Source organism: Eptatretus burgeri, chromosome 17, assembly GCF_056783735.1.
Source record: "Eptatretus burgeri isolate ZD-2024b chromosome 17, Ebu_testis_v1, whole genome shotgun sequence".
NCBI classification, from domain to species: domain Eukaryota; kingdom Metazoa; phylum Chordata; class Myxini; order Myxiniformes; family Myxinidae; genus Eptatretus; species Eptatretus burgeri.
The window spans coordinates 35,650,849-35,663,531 of record NC_140977.1 but is presented as its reverse complement, the minus strand read 5'-3'; the positions used below and the strand labels follow the sequence as shown (position 1 = coordinate 35,663,531).

General features: G+C 42.2%; 1 protein-coding gene across 5 annotated transcripts in view; it reads left to right on the top strand.

Moving 5' to 3' along the window:
* Window positions 1-11,502, top strand: part of LOC147009734 (CD81 antigen-like) — a 145,137-nt gene extending 133,635 nt beyond the window's left edge. For all 5 annotated transcript variants that reach the window (XM_085860886.1, XM_085860888.1, XM_085860885.1 and 2 more), the window contains 3 exons: window positions 1,459-1,533; window positions 6,072-6,156; window positions 10,875-11,502. In XM_085860886.1, coding sequence (XP_085717012.1) covers window positions 1,459-1,533; window positions 6,072-6,143 — 147 coding nt within the window. In that variant the 3' untranslated portion in view covers window positions 6,144-6,156; window positions 10,875-11,502. The remainder of the gene's footprint in view (window positions 1-1,458; window positions 1,534-6,071; window positions 6,157-10,874) is intronic.
* The last annotated feature ends 1,181 nt before the right edge of the window (window positions 11,503-12,683 follow it).

The following is a 12,683-nucleotide window of genomic DNA, read 5'->3' as shown; positions in this document are numbered from 1 at the left end:
GTTATCTCTGGCTTAGTCACTTTGCCAGGGCTCGTGGCAATGTGCACTCTGCACTGGTCAGTCTGGCTGCACGATGGTGGCAAAATGTTTACAGCCCTGCTGGGACTCTCGGCAGTCGTCCCGGACCAGGTCCTCAGGAAGAAGCACGTCCTCACAATCGCACACCAACAGCGAGCGAAGAGCCAGCGAAGGCGAGACAACGAAGAGCAGCTAATGAAGAGCCGAGAGGAGCAGAGAAGAAGGGGGCATAGAAGAGAGTGAACAGCTCCTTGCTCCGCCTTTTATAAGCCCCAGGCGAAGGGTGGGGTCATGATCCGAAAGCCGCGCGCTGTGACCCGAATCGCACTCCTCTATTGGGCCACAGCGGCCTTAGGCATGCCCTGCCAGGCTCCGAAGCCGGAAACTGTCTCAGTCGCCCATCCGGCTCGTCTCAAAACTGTCTCAGTCGCCCATCTGGCTCCTGACTCGATATAGGGTATGAGCCAGCACCCTGGCTCTGACAATGCTCCGAGTGCGGTCTGAATGATGATTAGCAATGGACTCCCCCCCGCACATACGGGCCCCCTCTCATGAGCCAAAATGCACACTCGAGCCCCGTACCAAACTCTCGGATCACCCTTCCTGCAACCCCTCCTCGCCGCCCCTGTATTGCCATGATCTGGTGACTGGATGAGGGTCGGATCAATTTTATGTGCCCATCCAGGACGTCCCCTGCACGATGCGGTCAAACTATAAACATCGGTTGCTCGGCCCTGCATTGCACGGTCCGAGGACAGTCCGAGTCATGCAGCACTCCTCTGTATAGTGGTGAATTGTAGTGATGCAGTGGTACGAGGGGGTGCGGAAATATTTTTTCCCGTGTGTGGGAGGCGTTTGTGGTCAAAGTGGTAAGGTTTGATGAGCAAGGTGAGATGCCTGTTGGAAATTGCCGCTCAGATTTGAATGAAATAATGGCGCGCGATGCCCGTGCGTGGGTTGTGTAGTGTTTATTGGAAGGGGTGTGGTGGTTCCAAGCCACAGGAGGCATCGTAGTGTGCTTATTACTCATCGCATTTTGCATGGCGTGTGTGCTGCGCTTGCTTGTACCATGGCTAAAAGGAAAGGGTTGGAGTAGAAATCAGAATAGGGGATGGAGATAGTGAATAGACCTGAACTATTAGACCCCTGCAAAGCACTTTGTCCCGTTAACCCACGAGACATGAGGGGAAGGTCTGACTGCACGAAGACTAACAACATAACTGCTTGGGGATCACTATGTTGGTGCCATTGCCTTAGAGGCATGCAGTTTTGCAGAACCACAACAGTATTAATGGGATTGTCAAAATATATATTTTTTTCATTGTAAAGACCCCCCCCCCAACCGCCCCAACCCTCCTCAACTCCTTTCCCATCCCCAGGTATTTGTTATTCTGTACTGGACGGGAATAACAGTCACTAACATGATGCCTACTTTTTCAGAATTGTCACACCCGCATCGATCAGACATCCTTGACATTTGTGCTCATTATGGGAAGTGTGGTTGGTCTCTTCCTGGTAAGTTGTGCAGTTGCCAATCCAGTTATTTTGATTTCCACTTGTTCCATCATATCCCACTATTCCCTCATCTTGATAGGTATAATGTATTGTGCTTGGTTGTATTTTTTTTGTGTGTATTTTTTTGCAGGAATTTAAATTTTTGTTTTGTTTTACATGGTCTTAGGCACATTTTGAAGCTGTAATGTAAATTATGCACACACATGCAAACAGGGACATTAAGCAACACTGGACGTGACTTCAGACGAACACACAGTGACCTTGGACAAAGTGACCTATAACTTTCCGGTGCCAGCTATGACATTTTGGGATAAATCTATCTCCCCCACTCTCATCCCCATCGGATGCTAATCTACCTGGTTTGTCCATGCTCCGTCCTCTAAACACTGAGCATCAAGCAACAAAGCAGCACATATAGTTTTGAAACTCTTTGGCGTGACTCAGCCATGGTCACTATTGAGCCCTGGTTTATCAGACCCAAAGCAGATGCTCTAATTTGATGAGGATGTAGGCACACGGTGATAACAGACGAGGCACCCAGCTTGACGTTTCTCTGACGGACGACAAACTTATTGATGTAACTCCTCACCTGTGTAGCACCAGAATTACAGTTTATAATCAGATTGTGAATTAAAGCGAGTACGCTGTATCCCAGTTATTCTGTTAGCCCTGAGAAATTGCTGAGATGGACAAAGCAAAAACGAATAAGTAACTTTTCTGCATTGCAAATGTTTATGAAGATAGTTGTTTTATTTTTATTACACGAGCAAATAGCTTGACCTTACAGACGGATTAATTCCCCAAGAATTGCAGGTTGCTTAATTTTTCCTGCAATTGCGACTTGCTCGTTTTATTTATTTATTTATTTTTCCCCTTTCCCTGCCCCCACCCCCAGAAATGTGAATGGCTTTATTCCCCCAGAATTGGTATCCTGTGTTGTTAGGTTGAAGGGAAGCAGGGAGCAGGGATCCATAGCTAGAATGTGCTATGAATAGTGTGGACCGTGTGTTCGAATCACTGAGATTTACTCCTGTCTTTGGGATCTGTTAGGGGTAAGTCATATGTCATGTGTGCACCGAGAAGGTTGCGATCATAATCTTAGAACCGTATGGAGTAAGGTTGTATTGTGTACAACCTTCTGTACAGGCAAGGCTTGGTCGAGGGCTTATAAAGTAACGCCACTTTGGCTCCATCATGAATTGTTTGGCTTGCAAAATGCAAACCATGGTGGCATAGTCTGCTGAAGAGCCTTGGAGATGGATGGAATGCTGGAGCTCGTAGCACCACCCACCAGAAGCGGTGGCCAATGATGTCTCACCGTGTACTGAGGGCAGGTCAGAGGACCCGCTGTGCAGAAGGGTGCGATCTCTGTGGGGAAAAAATACTGAGACGCGGTAACATGAGACAGGAGAAGAGACGGTAGGAGAGGTAAAGTCCGGGCAGCCTCGGAGGGCCACAAAGTTGCTCCTCATCACTCATCATTCCAGGCATCCTTCATGACCTGAGCCTTCTCAAGTCACCATTCCATTCCATCGGGACCATACTCTGTACAGAGCGTTGGTGCTGCCGAAGGAGTCTCCTGGGCTATTGGACACAATCCTAGACGGGTCGCCACTCCGACACAGGATACTCAAATGGCTCAATAATCCCAGCATGCTGGCACTCATTTTGCCGACCTCAGAAGGATGACGGGCAGAGTCAACCCCACCTGGTATTAATTCAATAGCAAAACGGGATTTGAACTCAGGACTTTTGGATCCCAAGCTCGCCACCCTAACCGTTAAGCCAACACCAAGCATAAGCCCCCATTGTGGTGGACTAAAGAACAGTTTGCATTGATAAAGTGTTCGCCTGCTACCCCACTGTCTGGTTTGAGTCTGTTCATTCTTCGTGGCCACTGGCTGGGTTCTAGTATTAGTTTCTTTCATTGTACATAAGTTTGTATGTTCCTTCTTCCTCTTGTGTCTTTTGAGCGAAGCTCTTGCTGTTCCGATAGTCATTGGTGTTGAACCTCTTTAAACATTCACTTATATACTTGAAGATTGTAGAAAACAAATCTCTTTCATAATACTTTCAAGAACAATGCAATATATTGGTATATAGCATTCGAGGGCAGGGCGTGTGTATCGGCGTAAATAAGAGGCCACCATAATGGCGATGTACCATGCTGATTCACACTGTTTGATAGTGATCAATAAAGCCTCCATCTCTTAAACTGCAACTCAACATCCTCTAATTACAGTGTAAAAGGGTGGTTGATGTACAAGACTGCTTCAGGAGCGCTAAACTTCCAGATTCAAAAAAAAATGATCTTTAAAATTAATATTTTATTAAAATTGATAAAAGTCTTTATCTGAGGAGTTCTGAGACTATTGCGACATTGATTGTGAAAGGAACCAACTGCCATTATTTACTTTTAATGATGTCTATAAAGCAAGTCGCTGATTTGCACTGTGTATGTGTTCCTAAAAACTGTGAGGTTATAAGAAACCTATTTACATTATATATTTTCCCATATACATGGTATAATGGGGGGGGGGGGATACGTTGCCAGGGAAAATATTTTGGTCACCCTAACTTTACTTAACCTTCACTTAAATACATATTAGAGACAAAAAATTAAACAAATCATTGTGGAACATGATTGAAATAATGTATGCACACAAATAGACAATTTAATTGTGCAGGTTGAGAGTGGAGGGCCTACAGGCAGGGAGAGGCGGTCGCTACCATGCTTCGATGGAATGTCTGAGTCAGTTAAGTGACGTGCTGGTACACCCTCACACCCAGCACCCAGCACCCAAATGTTGGTTTGAGTGGTCACGGTGTCAGACTCAGGGTATTTTCTGTGTGGATGATAATTATCGACCCAAATCCAATCTGTCCTTTAATGGAGGATTAATAACTCAAGCCGTAAGTGATCAGGGCAACTCAAATCGCTCAGAGACCAAGTGACTTGACGTGCGTATTTAATGAGTAAACGGGGAAGGCGAATAAAGGACATGGGGAAGCATTTATTTACACAGTTAAGTCACAAAGATACCCACCCCGGGTATTGGACGAACGGAAGTGGTACACTGCACAAATTTTGAATGACGTTATGTCCAACTAGTGTGACTTGCATCGACTATTGTTCCATAATTTGTTCATGACGTTCTATTGACTCAACGATAATAATCGGTGACTTAAGCATCAGGAAGAAGATAGTTGGTTTTAGGTCGTTTATTGGCACAATTAGGCTGCTCATGGTCACTTGAAAGTTGCAATTCCATGGGGTTTCCGCATGTCTCATATGATTGTGAGTTGGACGGGTGACTGTGATGGGCCATGACACGTAGGAGCCATGCCGTTGCTGTTTAAATCGCTGTTTCTGTGTTCAGTGGGTGTATTGGGGGGGGGGGGGGGTTGAGGTGTTGTGGAGGTGATTGAAGCCTTAGGGTTCAGAAGGGGACGTTGAGGATTTGGGGATTGGTAGGGGGTTTGATGACATCGCCCTGTATCATCTTCGTGCCTCTTCACATTCGCGTACAACCGTCGCTGCACTGCAGCCACAAACATTGTCATCCTGCATGTCATCAGCTTCGTGCCTGCTCAAGCCCTCACCTGGCCCTTTGTTCCTGTGCGAGTCTGGTATTTCGGAACCATAGCAGGTTATATTTATTTCCTTTTGTACACAAGTTTGCATGTCCCTAATCTCTCCTTGTCGGTCGACCGCTTGGTTCGTCCCATTGTATTCATCGTCTTGTTTACCCATATTTTATTTTTCAATAAACATTTTAATTGCAAGAAACGTTTTCCCACCCTTTTTCTCCCGCAGGTTGCACCGCCAGGTTTGGCTTCACTTGGGTGAAATTTGGGGAATTTTACAATTAAGTGAGCACAGTATCTCAATATCGAGAATCAAGTGAACGCAAACACCGTTTCGGGCCTTTGTGGGGACCGTCTTGAACCCCGGCACAGACTGTGTCAACAGAACCGTCTGACACGACAGTATATATAAACTGTAACCCTGGTGTTTCACATGCAGGGTGAGGGCTCCATGTGTGCACTGTTCATCAGAAGGATCTTAAGCCGGCAATAATCATTGGTGGACGTGTAAATATCCCACTGTGTATTTTACGAAGAGTCGGTGAGTTATCGCCGGCATCCTGAAAAACAATTACAAATCCCTGCTCCTGACTGACTGTTGGGAATTGGATGACAAAGCACCCAGCATTACTCTTGCGAAGAGACTGCTTCGGTAACTCCGACACTCTGCCACGAGTATGTATGGTACATTCATGATGATGTGTCAAAATGAGGAAAAGTGATTGCTACAAGCTGGAAAATGCACATTATACACGACCTTCCCCTTTCCATCACCAACTCCCATACCCTTCATTTTATATAGCCACTCTTCCCTTTCTTTTCTTTATTCATTTTTGGTGCATATCATGTAATCAGTGTATATGGCTCCAAAGGTGGAAGATGCTTTATGTTCCCACGTTGAAATTACATTACTTTACAAAAAGAAAATGCTTTTGCCCCCTCCCTTTCAGATTTTGGGAATGGTGTGGAGTCTGATTCGTTGCTGCACCATTCATGATAATCAACAGGTCTTGATGTATTAGCATTTGGTCGAAGGTGAGAAATGATTTGTTTCTGAACGTTCTCCACACGGTGCAGCTCTTTATCTACAATTTTAATTGTCAAATTTAATCTTTGAACTCTCTTTAGATCTTTCTTTATATTCTGTTTTATATGGTGGTAAAACGTTAACCTGCTCTTGTGTTCGACTGATCCTGTTATCCTGTTATGTATGTATGTATGTATGTATATGCACCTAGCCTCACACAGCCAATCAGTATAAACTGTCAACAGACGAATGGACAACCATCTCTGTCGTGTATATATATATATATATATATATATATATATATATATATATATATATATATATATATATATATATGTATGTATGTATGTATATTTATGTATGTATGTATGTATATTTATGTATGTATGTATGTATATATGTGTATATATATATATATATATGTATATATATATGTATATATATGTGTATATATATATATATATATATATGTATATATATATATATATATATATATATATATATATGTATATATATATATATATATATATATATATATATATATATATATATATATATATATGTATATGTATATATATATATATATGTATATATATGTATATATATGTATATATATATATATATATATATATATATATATATATATATATATATATGTATATATATATATATATATATATATATATATATATATATATATATATATACACGACAGAGATGGTTGTCCATTCGTCTGTTGACAGTTTATACTGATTGGCTGTGTGAGGCTAGGTGCATATACATACATACATACATATATGTATATGTATGTATATATATATACATATATATATATATATATATATATATATATATATATATATATATATATATATATATATATATATATATATATATATATATGAGACCAGGTCAAAGGAAGTCAGGTCAGAGGAGGTCAGGTCAGGGCGGTCGGTGAGAGTGTCAGTATCAGTCGGCGGTTCATGGTCTTCTGCCCGTCTGGGTCTTGGAGAAGCGGTCCGTAGAGCGACCCGCTCGTTGGAGCTTGCAGTCGGTGGAGAGTCCGGACATCGCGGAGGGGACGTGAACTGGAGGTGCCGCTCTGCCAGCTGTGTTGCGCGGACCTGCGCGTTCGTACAAGGAGCGCCGGAGAGAGCTCACCCACCATCGCACCGCGAGGGTGCAGGTAACCTGCAGCGGTCTCGTGGGACTCGTTCGGTCTGGCAAGTCCCACGCCATAAAGGCCCACGGGCCCCGTCTGCCCCCTTGTCTTTGAGGGTGGCCTTTTCTTTTGTTTTTGTATGGATCTTGTGGCGCCGTGTCTTGTAAAGTAAAACTGTATAAGTGTTGCCGTGTGTTCGCGTATTCGGTCGTAGCTCTGCGTTGTTGTTGTTGTTGTTGTTTTAAATTGATATATGCGCATTCTGACTGTGTGGCTGTATATGTGTGCTCTCCGTGTGTCGTGTAAATAAAGTGCATTATGTTGAATTGTTCCCCGTTTCGCTGCGTCCTTTCCTTCGTACAATCCTATCCTACGCGGGTGGCCGATTGGCACGATTGTGGTGAGGTCGAAAGGCCCACCCGTGACTGGCTCCGGGCGATAGTTCCCAGAGGGTCACGACTGAATTGTCCGTCCGGTGGGCAAGGCGGCCGCCATTCGAGTCGAGCGGCCGTTCGCACGACGGCGGGTGCGAATTCGCAACAATATATATATATATATATATATATATATATATATATATATATATATATATATATATATATATATATATATATATATATATATATATATATATATAATATGTGATGACTTACGCGTATGCGAACATTCATGATGACTGTGGGGTGAAGGATGAAGTCGCGCGTGGCCTGGACACATATGTGTGAGAGCCGGCTATTGTACCAAAAGGAAAACACAATCCTCGGGGCATAGGTGGGGGTGAGTTGGTGAGTTGGAAAGTGATCAAGCAAAGATAGAATTCATGAATCAGTTTATCAAAAGTAAAGATAATGAACAACTCTGTAAGACAACTCATATACCATTGGTGATGGTATGGTGACAAATTACATGACACACAGTCATCGTGGTGATGATTACCACTCAATGCCTATGTGTAAGTGAGTGCGGTAATGTACAAAACGAGCCAAGATAAAACCATAATCGGACTTCAACACTAAGCTCGATCGATCCTTTACTCCTTCGCGAAGTAATCCGTTATGTTTGAATGCCTCAAACTCTTGGGCATCTGGTACATGAGAAAGGATTCAAACTGGTCATTGTATTCCATGATGTTGGCTGGGCAATCCTCCACCGAAAGACAGTAAAAAAAATAAAATGACCGTTTTTACAGCCATTTTTCCCTGCTGTGCAGGGGTTTGGCTTTTTTCTTGAGGAAATGTTTTTTTATGGCCGGATGCCCTTCCTGACGCTAACCCTGGTCGCCTCTTACGACACACAGGGATATGGTATACCTATTCTAACCGGGGCATACACCGGGACCAGTCCACTGGCACTCATTTCGCCGACCTCAGAAGGATGACAGGCTGAGTCAACCCCCTGGTGTTAAGTCAGTGGCCCAACGGGGTTTGAACTCAGGACCTTTTGGATCCCAAGCCGCTGCCCGAACCACTGCGCCAACACCAGGCTCAACACCAACACCGAAAGACAGTATCGGCCGAATATTTGGCCGAATCGGCCGAAACCGAATATTTGGCTGAGCCGACATTTGCCAAAACCAGATGATGAGCACGTCATTGACATCTTCAAAGGACACACATTTCACGCATTTCACACTTCCCACCGGCCTCACGATCTTCTCCACTTGTCCAAATATCTTGCCTTTATTCTTTAAGATACCGTTCAATGTCTGCCGTTTGATGTCCAACTTCTCAGCTATGTCTGTTTTCTTCATCAGTGGATTTGCCTCACAAAACTGGATAATGTCGTATTTTTCTTGGTAGGTTTTAGTTGTAAGCTTACGCTTAGTCGCCATTGTACTGCCTGCAGTGCGATCAACGTGTGTACGCAGTTATAAATAGCCTATCACTGGCGGTGTACACCAATGAGCGAGCATCATGATTCCATGAAATCGGGCTTCTCACGAGGCAGCATTTCCGTGTGACGAGTTAGGAGTGGTAATTTACTTGAGTTTCCATTACGTGGGAATGGACAACATCTGACGACTTAGACGAAGTGACGACTTAGAGATGACGACTTACAGAGGGATGACCCTTTATTCAAAGGGATTTAACATGAGATAACTTCAGGACTTTTTGACGCTGCCGACTTAGGCGAAGTGACGAGTTACACGCTGCCGACTTACACCTAGTATACTGTATATATGTATATATATATATATATATATATATATATATATATATATATATATATATATATATATATATATATATATATATATACATATATATATATATATATATATATATATATATACATATACATACATACATACATACATACATACATATAATGTTGTTTTTATTAATACTGTCATCCTCATGTCATATTAACCTCCGTCACTGAAGGTTGAAGAAGTTATGTTTTCACCACATTTCTGTCTGTCTGTCTGTCTGTCTGTTTGTTTGTGTGCAGGATTTTTCAAAAAGTTGTGGACGGATCCGGATGAAATTTTGTGGTCAGGTTTGGTGTGTGACAAGGACAAACTGATTAGAATTTGGTGAAGATCCAGATCCGACTACTAGAACTTTTAAGTGATTCTTCACCATTGAGAGATAGGGCTAAAAATGATTTATAGCACGATATCTCAAAAAGTTGTGGACGGATTCAGACAAAACTAGGTGGACATGTTGGGTGTGTCACAAGGACGAAGTGCTTCAATTTTGATGAAGATCTGAATCTGCATCTGGATACGAGGTTTATTTAATTTTAAAAGTTATTCTTCACCATTGAGAGATAGGGCCAAAAACGATATAGGACTATATTGCATGATATTTCAAAAATGTATTGGGCCCGATATGTTCTCGTGGATCAGGTATTACGTGACAGAGGTATGTGCTCCACCAATTACCCTTTTAGTTTTTTTTTGTTTATTTTTTTCATGCATGCATGACAGTCCCACCCTGTGTCACAGATATTCTCACGTCAACCATTTTCTCTTATGTCTCCACTGACCAAGTCACTGGAGGCATTATGTTTTTAGGTTGTCAGTGCTTCTGTGAAGGGTTTTGGTTTCCGCGATATCTTAAGAACGGCTGAAGGGATCCAAGTCAAACTTGGTACAAGTATTATAATGATGCAAAGATGAACTGATCAGATTATGGGATCAAAAGGTCAAAGGTTGGAGGTCAGGTTGGGTACAAATTCTGTTACCATGCTAACTTGTGAACCATTGATGGAATTTTGACCAAACTTTGTATGAGCATATATTATGATGCAAAGATGTACTGATTAGATTTTTGACATCAAGGGGTTATAGGTCAGAGGTCATGTCAGGTATGTGATACTTGATAACAGCTGAAGGAATTAAAATTAAACTTGGTACATACATGTATAATGATAGAAGAATGTGGACAGACGAGTACTGCACTCTCCAAAAATCTACAATATTAATTAATTTGAATCGTTGCTCCCAATAAGCACCATGTTTAGTCTTCCACCAAACTCTCATTGTGTCCATAGTTTGCAACTTTTACCTTTTTTACCTTATTATTGTCTTGGTTCACTTTCCCCTCCAATTGTCTGCAGGTGGCTTTGAGACTCTTTCTGGGAATATGCACCATGGAAGTTCAGCCCATGCTCACGCATCATTTCCCCTCAACCCTACAGTCCCTCTTTCGGAATATAATTAGCGCTTTTTGTAGTAACGCAGTTCTGATGTATTTTGTTTCTATTGAAAAGATGGGCAGAATGTTCCAGCTCAAGTATGATCATATTAAGTTGGAAATTGATGTTAATGATGGTTGGTTCCAGGATGCTTCTGGTCTCAATGACAAGATATTATAGTTACTTAAATTTGGGAGGTTTGAACACAGAACTGAGAAAATCATTTGAAAACAGGCTTTGACTAACTACAATTTTGGGTGAAATAATAGTGTTGGTAACATTTGAGGGAAGAGTTCTGGTTTGAAGATGTATGTTTTCGATGCTGACCATGACAGGTTCATTTTCATATTTTCTTATCGCTGAACTTTTGACCTGTAGCTTTCAATATAATTAATCCTTGTGTGTGCATCTCTGCTGCTTGATTTATGGAGACTTACATTTACTCTTTAGTTTGCGTATTTTACACAAAAATGACTTGTTTTTTGATGGTTTTTTTTTCTATGTGTATTTGTTTTTTCACTTGCATTTTACAATAAAACGTTTAATCACATCCGTTCAGAGAAAAATGGCAAATGTGCAAACTGTGCCCTTTAATATTAATGCTGCGACGATTAAACGTCCATTTGTCATTAAATGTTTCACAAATTTATCAAGCATTGGTTTTTGACCAACAGCCCAGACCATTGAACGCCAACGAACAAGGTCCCAAGGATGCATCCCACAGGATGTTAGGAACCTTCCCCTAACGTTTGAAAAAGTATTTAACAAATTAAATTTGCTGAAGGAGGGAGTATGGTTGGGGTGAGGGATGGGGTGGAGGAGTGGGGATGAGAACAAGCACAGACCATCCGCCAGGGTGTTTTATACACATAAATAATATAACAAAAAACATTATTGTCTCATAAATTGTAAAAAAAAAAAAACCCAAAAATTGATTGCATTTTTTTTTATGCCTCCATAGCCAAAACCTGGAGGCATTATGTTTCCAGGGTGTCTGTCTGTCTTTCTGTTATCGGTTTTTAGTCATTACTAGCAAATACCACCCGTTGCTTCGCTGATGGGAATACTGAGAAAGGGGAGAAAAAGAAAGGGCGGATATTGAGAAGGTGGAGGGGGGGGGAAGAGAAGAGTGAGGAGGGGTGGGGGAAGGGAAGGCGGCGAGAGGTGAGAGGAAGGGAAGGCACACGTGCAGTAAAGTGTTAATTATGATTCATATTGTTTCATCAAAAAAATTCTGCATCCAATAACACTGAAGATGGAAACAAAATAGTCTGAAATCAATTTTCTACTGGTTATACGATATTATAAATACTGTCCAGAGACGAACACCACCCAAACACGTCCGGAGACAAACACTGCCTGGACATAACCACATTCCAGACACGTATGGAGATAACCACCGTCCATACATAAATGGAGTTAACCACCGTCGAGAGAGAGAGAGAGGGGAGGGGAGAGGTGTGGGAAGATGGTGCTGCACTGTATTAGGAGGGGATGGAGGGAGGATTGTAAAAAGAGAGAGAAGGGTGGGGGTAAGGAAGTTAGAAGAGAGAACGTTATGCTTTATGAACACACACACACACACACACACACACACACACACACACACACACACACACACACACACACACACACACACACACACACACACACGAAATAAGATTAATCTGTGCGTTTTTTGCAAGGACCGCTGGACTGACAACCACCAAATTTGGCACACAGCCCAAGTCC